Below are 11,814 nucleotides of genomic sequence, written 5' to 3'. Positions count from 1 at the left end.
TATATAGACAACGGAATAGTATTCAGCCTTCAAAAGGAAGGGAATTCACTACAATATGCATGAGCCTGGAGGACATTATGCTGAGTGAAATTGAGACAGGAGAATAGGGCCTGGAGGCAGGGAACCTAAGGACTTCCTAGAACTAAATCGAATGGAAACACTTCAGATATGACAGGAAATATCCTCTTCATTTACACAGGGCGTACACTCAGTAAATGACTTTGTAACGTTACTTCATCCTCTTCATTTACATAGGGTGTACACCAAGTAAATAACTCTGTAACTTCACTTTAGCCTCTTCATTTACATAGGGTGTACCCCAAGTAACCAGTGAACACCTCTAGAGGGTATTTAAACCCCAGAAAACTCTGTAACTGAGCTCTAGAACCCTATGCTCAGGCCCGCTCCCACCCTGTGGAGTGTACTTTTGTTTTCAATAAATCTCTGCTTTTATGGCTTCATTGTTTCCTTGTTGTGTTTGTGCGTTTTGTCCAGTTCTTCGTACAAGATGCCAAAAAGCTGGACACCCCCCACCCATAACAAAATAAGCCAGTCACCAAAGGACAAATACTGTATGGTTCTGGTGAGGTACCAAGAGTAGCTAAACTCATACAGACAGAAAGTACAATGCTGGTTGCCAGGGTCTAGTAGGGAGGGAGAATGGGGAGTCGGTATTTGATGGGGACAGAGTTTCCGTTTTGCAAGATGAAAAGAGTTCTGGATATTGGTTGTACAACAACATGAATGTACCTAACACTGCTAAACTGTACACATAAAAAAATGATTAAGCTGATAAATTTCATGTTACATGTATTTTATCACAACTTTAACAAAGAATAAAATCCTGAGCCACAAAATACTGTGTGTGTACGTGTGTGTGTGTGTGTGTGTGTCTGTCTGTATGTTTAGTCTGAATTTTAAAGATACTATTAAAAGCTTTAAAATTATTTAAAAATTTTTAAATGTATATATTTAATATATTTATTTATATTATTTAATATATTATATTATTTATTTAACATATTAAATATAAAATCTTTGCATCTTTTAGTCTTCTCCTCTCATCTTTTCTTTTGGTCACACACAGCTTCATGGGGAATGTAGATGGCAACAGACAAGTCAAGTCTGAATATTGCTTTATGGTTATGATCCGAGAAATACTGGGCTGTTCATAAGTATATTTAAGTACTAATGTGCGTATGTTCACAGTTTTAAGCCAATTTCAATTATTTCTTTTTAAAATTTTTTTAATTGATACAAAATATTTTACATATTTATGGGGTACATGTATTTGTTACATGCATGGAATGTGTAATGATCAAGTCAGGGTATTTGGGATGTCCAGCACCTTGAGTACTTACCATTTCTATGTGTTGGGAGCATTTCAAGCCCTCTCTTCTAGCAACTTTGAAATATACAATATAATGTTGCTAACTATAGTCACCCCACTCTGCTCTCAAATATTGGAGTTCATTTGTTCTGTCTAATTGTATGTTTGTACTCATTAACCAACCTCTTTCATCTCCACTCCCATCCATACACCCTTCCTAGCCTCTGGTATCTATCATTCTATTCCTTATCTCCATGAAATCTCTCTTTTTTTTTTAGCTTCCACACATGAGTAAGAACGTGTGGCATCTGTCTTTCTGTACTTGGCTTATGCCATCTAACATAATGACCTCCAGTTCCATCCATGTTGCAGTAAATGACATAATTTCATTCTTTTTCAGGCCAAATAGTATTCCATTGTGTGTGTGTTATATATACACACATATATATGTGTGTGTGCGCTATATATATACACATATATATGTATGTGTGTGTTTATATATGTGTACGTATGTGTGTATATATACACACATATATGTATATATGTATATATACACACATATATGTATATATGTATATATACACACACATATATGTATATACACACACATATATGTATATACATATACATACATATGCATATATGTATATATGTGTATACATACACACACACATACACACACATATATATACACACCACATTTTCTTTACCCATTCATCCATTGATGGCCACTTACGTTGATTCCACATCTTTGCTATTGTGAATAGTTCTATGATAAGCACATGAGTGTATGTATCCCTTTGATACAAGTTTATTTGCCTTGGGATAAATACCCAATAGTAGGATTGCCGGATCATATGGTAATTCTATGTGTAGTTTTTTTTTTTTTTTTTTTTTTGAGATGGAGTCTAGCTCTGTCACCCAGGCTGTAGCACAGTGGCGTGATCTTGGCTCACTGCAAGCTCCGCCTCCCAGATTCACGCCATTCTCCTGCCTCAGCATCCCAAGTAGCTGGGACTACAGGACCACCACCATGCCCGGCTAATTTTTTGTATTTTTAGTAGAGACAGGGATTCACTGTGTTAGCCGGGATGGTCTCGATCTTCTGACCTCTGATCCACCCACCTTGGGCTCTCAAAGTGCTGGGATTACAGGCGTGAGCCACCGTGCCTGGCCTGTTTTTGTTTTGAGGAGTCTCTCTACTATTTTCCATAGTGACTATACTAATTTACATTCCCACAAATAGTGTGTAAGAGTTCCCCTTTTTCCTGCATCTTTGCCAGCATTTTTAAAAAAATCTTTTTAATATAGCCATTCTAGCTGTGATAAGATGGTATCTCACTGTGTTTGTAATTTGCACTTTCCTGCTATTTGGTGATATTGAGCATTTTTTCATATACCTGTTGGCCATTCGTATATCCTCTTTAGAGAAATGTCTGTCTATGTTCTTAGCCCACTACTTAACAGGATTATTTGTATGTTTGGTTTACCAGTGAGTTTTATACTTTTGTGCATTTTTATGATGGTAAATATTGTCCTTTTACTTCCACGTTTAGGATTCATTTGAGTACTTCTTCTAGGATTAGTCTAGTGGTGATGAATTCCCTCAGTGTTTGCTTACCTGGGAAAGGCTTTATTTTTCCTTTATTTATGAAGGATAGTTTTGCTGGACATGGTCTCCTTGGGTGGCAGTACTTTTTTTTCAGCACTTTGAAAATGTCATCCCCTTCTCTCCTGGACTGTAAGGTGTCTGCTGAGAAGTCCACTGTTAGTCTAATGCTGCTTCCTTTATGGGTGATGAGAAGCTTTTCTTTTGCTGTTTTTAGTATATTTGCTTTTGCTTTGATTTTAAGCGGTTTGATTGTAACGTGCTGTGGAGAAGATGATTTTGCATTGTATCTGTTGGGGACTTTTGGGCCTCCTGTATCTGGATGTCTAGGTCTGTTGTTAGATTTGGGAACTTTTGATCTAATATTTCATTAAATAGGATTTCTAATCTTTCATTCTCTCTTCAACCTTGGGAATATTGATGATTTGAATATTCAGTTGCTTTGCACTGCCCCATATATCATGAAGGGTTTGCTCATTCTTTTTTATTCTTTTCTCTTTATTTTTGTCTGAATAGATTGTTTCAAAAGACCTGTCTTCAAGTTCTGAGATTCTTTATTTTGCCTAACCTAGTCTATCAGTGAAGTTTGGGATATATTTTTTATTGCATTCAACGAATCTTTAGTTCCAGAATTTCTGTTTGGTTCTTTCAAAAATACCTATTTCTTTGATAAATTTCTCATTCATATCCTGAACTGCTTTTCTGAATTCTCTCTAGTATAGTTTTTCAGAATTCTCTTATATCTTATTTAGCTTCTTTAAAATCAATATTTTGAATTCTTCATCTGGGGTTTTGTGAATTTCTTTTTGATTGGGATTGTTTTGCTGGAGAATTATGTGTTCCTCTGGAGGTATCATATGTCCTTGCTTTTTCATGCTTCCTGTGTTTTTACATTGATATCTGCCCATATGGTATAACAGTCATTTCTTCCAATTTTTTGAAATTGCTTTCGTAGAAAAGGTCTTTTTCCTGAAGATGTATATATGTTGTTGGAGATGTATATATATATAGCTTTATAGCTCTTTGGGTTTGATTTGGGGTGAATACAGTATTTAGTCTATGTATAATTTCTTTGGCCATAAACTGCCTCAGTGACATCTGTGATTTTCTCGGTGGCTCAGGGTATGGTTATTAGTGGAGGCTGTCGTGAAGGTGTACTGTGAATAGGATGCTAGGTGGGCCAGTCTTCAGACCACAGTGGTGACAGCAGTGAGCTGACTATTCCTGTCCTTGGGCCCTAGGGCGGTATACACTAGCACTGGTGTCAGTTGGTCCAAGCAGGTTGACTCTTGGGCTTTCAGGTAGACTGTCTGGATGCTGCAGTGGCTGGGCATGTGGGTGCGTTCTTGGGTTCCTGGGCAGTGGGTGTGACGTGGGTGATGGCAGTAATGGTGGTAGGGCAACTCACTGGAACCCCAGTGGTCCATGTTGGTGTTGGCGGTGGCTGCAACAGGATGTCATGCTCAAGTATTGGGGCATGTGACTAGGCCAATGGACTTGCGCTCAGGCTCCCTCGTAGTGCATTCAGGTGCTGGCTGTGATACGCAGGGAGGGGTGGTCTCTAGGTTGCCAGGAGTGGCGGCTCTGAAGGCCTGCCACCAGAAAGGGTAGGGCCACTCTCAGTAGGTGCAGAGTAGGCAGGTAGCTGTGGGATATGCAGTCTCCTTGAGCCTTGGTCTCACAGCAGCCCTCAGCAGTGGTGGTGGGATTTGCTTTTGTGGTAGGTGAAAGTGCCTGGCCTCTCTTCTTCCTGTGTGGCCCGGCAGTGGCAGCATCAGCCCTGGCCCAGGGAAGGACACAGACCTGTGGAAGCTTGGCTCTCAGAATGGCGCTGGCTATGGGCCTGCTCCTGGGGAGGCTGGGGCCATTCTCAGGGGAGCTACAGGGGGTGGGCAGGCAGCTACAGGAGGTGGGATTTGCTTGTGTCTCAGTCCCACAGCAGCCTGCAGCAGCAGGGGGATCTGTCCCTGGGGTGTGTGGCGGTGTCCACTCTCCTCTCTGTCCTTGGCCCGGTGGTGGCAGCATCCGCAATAGTCCCAGGGCAAGATGCAGTCCTTTGGGGGCTTGGTTCTCAGTATGGCACCAAACTGCAGCGACTCAGAGCTCGGAAGCCTGTGGGACTCAGTGTGAATTCCCTCTCTGGAGCAATGCCTCTGTGTGATCCCTAGGCAGCTCCCTGTGGTAGTCTTAAGGCCCACGTGAGTCGAGGGATTCTCCTGTCGCTAGGACTGTAGAAGTCCTTGGCTGGAATGTGGAGCCCTGGGGATCTCTCACTTATGCTTTCCCCACATCTGGAAGCTTCTTCCAGCTCCCCAGTCATTCCTGGCCAAGCAGGCTGCCTCGTTTCCCTCTGCTTTGCTTTCCGTGCTTCCTGTCGCTCCTCGGTTGCCTTTGTGTTCTCTCTTAGATCATCTATTGGAAGTGTGAATATGTACTTGTTATTTTGGTCCCGCTCCATGGAGGAGCATATACTAGTTGCATTTAGTTGTCCACCTTGATCAGTTCTCCTCCCAGGTCAATTATTTTAGCATACGCTATTTGCTAGCATCATTAAAAAATGATCTAAGCTTTCTAATATCCTAATTTTAAAAAGCAAGTGATAGTACAGAAGTCAAAACTGTATAGCAAAACCCTCTCTTCTGGGTTTGGGATTCGGGGGCACACAGTGGAGTCTTGTTATCTTCTGCTGATGTCACCTGTGTGAGGTCTCATTGCGGTGGAGGGAGGGACATGATTTCGGCGAAAACTGATTTCATGGCACTATGGTGGATCACAAGGAGACATTCAGGACATCAGTCTGGAGACCATAAGGTGCCCTGGCATTTCTCTTCCAAATGACACGACTGATTATACTTCTGTTTCCATCACCTGGTGTGCTATTTTAAAATGTTGATCTTACAAGTCATGAACAATACAGCCATGTGTTATTTCAAGTTTCTTCTGAATTCTGAGCTGATGAAAAAAGTAAACCTTTGACAAATCCTAAATGCAATGAAAGTTAGCCTCTCTCCAGAATAACCTAGATACATGCATACATAGGTAGTATTTACTTTTTTCTGGTCAACAAACTAGGGGCATATTCTTTTTGCACTGTACTTTTTAATTTTTCTGCCTAACCATGTATAGGAGACATATTTCTAGGTCAGCACATGCAAATGAAGTCACTTTTAAAAGCACTGCGTTGTGAGCTTGCTGTGAATCTGCTATGACTGAATGGACCAAACTCTGTGGAGCAGCTGTCAGGCAGTTTCCAGATTTTTGCTACGGCAGCCCGTGCTAGAGCGCACATTACCAGATGTGTGTGTTTGCTCCCGGAAGGAGCTGCTGGATCAAACAGCACTTGTGTTTTCAGTCATGATGCTGCACAAATCCACACTGCCACACATGGTTCCCTGAGTGCCAGAGTTCATTTGCTTCCACAGCTAGAACTTTTCTTTGATCTTGTTTCACTTTTTATTCTTTTTTTTTTGAGACAGAGTCTCACTCTGTTGGCCAGGCTAGAGTGCAGTGGCACGATCTCAGCTCACTGCAACCTCTGCCTCCTGGGCTCAAGGAATTCTCCTGCCTCAGCCTCCCGAATAGCTGGGATTACAGGTGTGTACCACCACGCTCAGCTAATTTTTGTATTTTTAGTAGAGACGGGTTTTCACCATGTTGTCCAGGCTGGTCTTGATCTCCTGACCTCAGGTAATCCGCCCGCCTCAGCCTCCCAAAGTGCTGGGATTACAGGTGTGAGCCACCGCTCCCGGCCCACTTTTTATTCTTCTCCATGTCACTTTGCTTTTTTTTCATAAAGAAATCCTCCACTACCCTGTCTTTTCAGTAGTTTGGTCTGTTTTTGCTGCTTCCAACATGGCTTTTATTTCCATAGTGGCTTTTTTTCTTCATTGATTGTCCAAAGACAACTTTGGTTTACTTTTTAGTTTACTTTAGTTTACTTTCTAATGGTATGCTGTTTAATATCTATGGCGGTTTTAGAATTGGCCCCATGTTCTTTGACTCTTTGATGCTTCTCCTCACAAGGGTGGTTCTATCTATCCCATCCTTTGAAACTGGCGGCCTTGGCTGCTCTGACCAACAGGATCAGGTGGTAGTGACCCTGAGGCAGTTTCTGGGCCCGGCCTTATAGGCCTGGCAGCCCCCACTTCCTGCCTCTTGGGTAACTGCTCTCAGCCTGCAGCTGCCATGCTGTGAGGAAGCCCGAGGGCCCCAAGGAGAGGCTGTGTGCAGGTGAGCTGGCTGACAGCCCCGCAGAGGTCTCCAGCATGGGCCGGGTCTAACCAGCTGCTCATGGCTGAGTAGTGTGAGTGAGCAGAGTGGAAACGTTCCTCCTGTCCTTCGGGCCACCGTACAACCCCCTGTTGTGAGCAGACGCACTAAACCCTGCCCACCCGGCCCTGCCCACACAGCAGGATGGCAAGGAAACCAACACCTGGTGGTGTTTTTGGCACTAAGTTTCAGGTGGTTTGTTATACAGCAGTGGATAAGGTGACCAGCATTCATGTTTCATCTTCTCTATCTCGTCTGTGTCCTTGTTTCAGACAGGCTGTCTTCTTCTGTCTAATGATCATGATGAGGTACATGCAGCTTTACAACAGGCTTCTTTCTCCAGCGTATCCTGTGCTGCTCATCCTAGGCTGCTGTCTCCCTTGCTCCGCTTCCCTGCTGTCTCTGTCCAGGCCCATGCTGATGCCCTTCTCACAGTGGCTCACCTCTGAAGGGGCTTCCTTCTGGGAAGCCACCGTATGAAGAATGGGGTGAGGAGGGCCAGCCTGAGCCCTGCTATACTCTTGCCTGGCCTTTGTGCTCAAGATGGTGGAGTCTGCCTGCCTGCCTCAGAGCTTGGCTCTTGTGGCTCACCCTTCATGCAGTCCCTTTGCTGGCTGAGGTCCACCGTTCCCCATCACCTACTGGTCCATGGACTGCCTCTTAGGGAATGGTGAGTGGGCGGGTATTGTCACTCAGGGTGGAGTCGCTGACCACTGCAGGGCATGAAACTCAGGACCCCATCTGCCATCCACTAGGTAGATTTTCAGGGTCTGCCATCTATTTCTGAGCACATAGACTTCACCAGAGACCAGCAGAGTTGTCAACCTGCCCTCGGCACCCTCTTTGACTCAGTGGGACCCAATCCCATCACATTTTCCAGTTGGTCAACACAGACCCTAGGTATACACTATGGATGAGTTAATATGAAGATGGAGCTTTCTTATCGTTTCTTCTTTTGGTTGTTATTGGTTCATTTGAGGGTTCAGAGAGGGGTCAAGTCATATTAGCAAGGGGATTGGTCACTGTGAAATTATTTTTTAGGAAGTCTAAGCCTGCACCCAGAACTAGTTTCTACTTTATGTTTTGCTGGAAGTCCACCCTTAATTCTTGATAATCTCTGCCTCACCAAACTGAGGGGTATAGATTTCTTTTAGCTTCAGTCACATAACTGTCTAGATCTCTTCTTTCCAGCACTGCATTTATTTTTTGACACTTCAACTCCTCAGGATACCAGTTAAGCCAATAGAACAATTTCTACATATGTAGTGGACATACACAGATGATGAGTTTATTTGATAAATCTTCACTTCCTAACTTTTACATGTGTAGATAGGTGTTCATTAGAAGGTTATTTTGGAATAGCTCCAAGCTGCGATACTGGAGCTCCAAGCTCCAATAGCTCCATGCTGTGGAACAGTGTTCCACCAGATGTTATGAAATGTCCTATCAGACATGGATGAATCTGGTTTGAGAGATGCAATGCAGCAAAACCCTCTACTGAGATTTGTAATGTTGAGTAGCATGAAAAGGGCTTTGGGGAAATCCTGCAAGAATCAAGCTGTCCAATTCAAACTTTTGAAATTAACTTAATGAAGGAATCCCATTCTTCTTTTTTCAAAATGAATCATCACTTAATACCTCGATTCCTGATCATTCCATGAAACATAATTTAGAATATACTACATTGAGTAAATCTCAAGGTGTGATATATTATTTTTATTTTTTAAACAGTAAAATCAAAGATTATGAGAACATTTCTTATATAGTTATTTTTTAAGTAGCAAAATTGCTTTTTAAAACCATACCAATAGTAAAATAAAGAAAACATACATTTATCTTGTATTTTTTACCACCGGCTGCTCTGAATATTAGCTAAGTTGTACTTACCTTGTAGTAGTTTTCATCAGCACGTAGTGCTTTGGAAAGTCCGAAATCACTGATCTTGGCATAATGTTGAGTAACTAGCAACACATTTCTTGCGGCCAGATCTCTGTGCACAAAATTGCACTCCTCCAGATACTTCATGCCCATGGAAACCTGATGAACCAGTTCTATGATGTTCTTATCCTTGACATGTCTGAAAGTCACAACGATCTCATCAGCTATAACCGACAGTGACCCATTTCACAACAAACAACCATGCTCCTCATGCAGACAGTAGGTGAATCTACTTCCCTCTTCTTAAACAACAAAACTCACAAGTGGTGACAAATAACTTTGTTAGCATATAGCTCTTCAGGACTGAATGCCATATTCTCCTGGTGTTCAATGGGATTGAGTTTCCTGGCATGCTTGGAATTGCAAGACAAGCAGTATAACAGGGTGGTGAGGCCTGGTTCACAGACAGCCAGGCACCACCTTAAATCCTTGTTCCAGTATTGCACAGGTCACAGAACTAACCCTGAGTCTCAGTTTCTCACCTATAAAGGGTAAGAACACCTCCCTTCCATGGAGACTAAAGAGACAATCTAAGTACAAACATAGCACAGCAAACAAAGCAAGCTCCTCAGTAGCCATCATTCTGTCTTACGCCAAGTGAGTTTCCTCATCTCAACAACAGCTTTAGATGAGAACACGATTATTCCCTTGATGGATGTAATCAATTAGCAGCGACTGATATTTTCAGAAGTCATTATTCATGAGGACATAAGGTCAGCCAGATAAAACATAACTGTCACCTCTTAGAAAAGCACTTATTTTAAATGTTTCTTTAAAAAGAATGTGTTCTTCCCAGTGAGAAAGGAGATTCCCTGTCAAGATATTCTGAGGCTGAGTCTATCACTAGGCCAAGACTGAATGAGTACAGAAAGAAAAGAAAGACAAAACTGTCGAATGAGTTCTTCTCTGAACAACTAGAGCTAACAGAGCTGAATCCAAAGATTGTGTCTCCCTTTGTCCCTCTGTCAAGGTCCCTGAGTATGGACCAATAAGGGGAAGGCACAGGAGGGTGGGAAGGCTTCCCACGGAAATCAGGCTGCTCAGCCCATCCAGTGGTGGGCCCTGTCCCTTAGGGGATAGCTTCCAGACCTGTGGGGGCACCTGACAATACCTGTTCTGCTGCAAATACTTATTGAGGGGACCAAGTTCTGCCATCTCCATAACCAGCATCCAGGACTCGGCCTCGCATATCCCGATCATACGCACGATGTACGGGTTGTCCAGCTGCTGCATGACATTTGCTTCTGCTAATAACTCATCTTTAAGAGCGGGGTCATTGGCCTCGTTTTTCAGAATTTTCACAGCCACTGTTTTCACAACTCTGCAAGAGAAATCATAACACTTTCCGAAATGCCTCACTTCTAGATAATCTTCTCCTGTGAAGCATAATCCCCGCGTGGAACCAGTCCCATGGAAATACCTGCCTCAGAGTGACAATGCGTCTTCAGAAGCCTGTAATGGATGGCTGGCCTTCCAATCTACATTCCCTAATTTTACAGACAATGAGAGTAATGCCCCATTACTAAAAAAGAATGGTGGGGGCTGGGCATGGTGGCTCATGCTGATAATCCCAACACTTTGGGAGGTTGAAGCGGGAGGATTGCTTGAGGCCAGAAGTTCAAGATCAGCCTGGGCAACATAGTGAAACCCCGTCTCTAAAAAAAATCAGCTAGATGTGACAGTGCAAGCCTGTAGTCCCAGTTGCTTAGGAGGCTGAGGTGGGAGAATCACTTGGACTCAGGAGTTCCAGGCTGCAGTGAGTTTCTTGCTACTTCACTCTAGACTGGATGACAGAGGGAAACCCTGTTTCTAAAAAATAAAATAAAATAAAAAGAATGGTGAAGAACAGTACTGAAGAATGTCCCAACCAAGCAAAAACCCTAAACTGTAAAATATTTAAATAACTTGTAAATAAACCTCACCAACGATGACATGCACAAATTCCTGTAACATCTTGGGATTCACCATCTCAGATTACGTGTAATGAATGTGAATATAAAATGCCTTTCATAAACGCTGAAAGTGAATTTCTAGGTGCAGAATTTAAAAGGATACATTTAAATGTAATGCTTTGAAAAGGTAAACAACTCTCCTGAGAGAGGCTGAAGAAGACCTAGTAAATGCGGGGATGGGCTGTGTTTATAGATTGAAAGACTCAGTATTGTAAAGACATACTTTTGCAAAATTGACCGAGAGAGCCTCTCCTCTCCCCAAACTCTCTAGTTGAAATTATGTCCACCGTCATAGCTATGTTAATTCACAAATTTAAGCAGAGAATAAAGATCACAACCTTTCACAAACTGAAAAAGCTTATGATTAACACAGAAACATTTTTGTTCATTGTACAAAATGACTGTGATATACAAATATATTTTAAAATAAGTATCACAACCAATTTTGATTGTGTGTATACATGTGCTTATGTATATACTTGTGAATGTATACGTGTGTGTATGTTTGTGTGTGTATACGTATATACATGTATGTGTATCTGTGTGTGTATATGTATATATGTATATACACAGAGATGCACATGCACAAAAACAAATGGAAGGGACAGATTGGAAAGCAAGCATTTCTCCTTCCTTCCTTCCTTCCTTCCTTCCTTCCTTCCTTCCTTCCTTCCTTCCTTCCTTCCTTCCTTCCCTCCTTCCCTCCCTTCCCTCCC

General features: G+C 42.4%; 1 protein-coding gene across 1 annotated transcript in view; it reads right to left on the bottom strand.

The window, feature by feature from the left end:
• The window catches only part of SYK (spleen tyrosine kinase), a 52,773-nt gene that overhangs the window by 8,970 nt on the left and 31,989 nt on the right, over positions 1 to 11,814 (bottom strand). The window contains exons 9-10 of the mRNA XM_011991203.1: positions 10,258 to 10,467; positions 9,096 to 9,285 (exon numbers count right to left, since the gene is read on the bottom strand). Of these exons, the coding sequence (XP_011846593.1) occupies positions 9,096 to 9,285; positions 10,258 to 10,467 (400 nt within the window). The remainder of the gene's footprint in view (positions 1 to 9,095; positions 9,286 to 10,257; positions 10,468 to 11,814) is intronic.

Source organism: Mandrillus leucophaeus, unplaced genomic scaffold (assembly GCF_000951045.1).
Source record: "Mandrillus leucophaeus isolate KB7577 unplaced genomic scaffold, Mleu.le_1.0 Scaffold391, whole genome shotgun sequence".
NCBI classification, from domain to species: domain Eukaryota; kingdom Metazoa; phylum Chordata; class Mammalia; order Primates; family Cercopithecidae; genus Mandrillus; species Mandrillus leucophaeus.
Note: the sequence above shows the minus strand (reverse complement) of the source record. Positions and strands in the feature narration are given on the sequence as shown.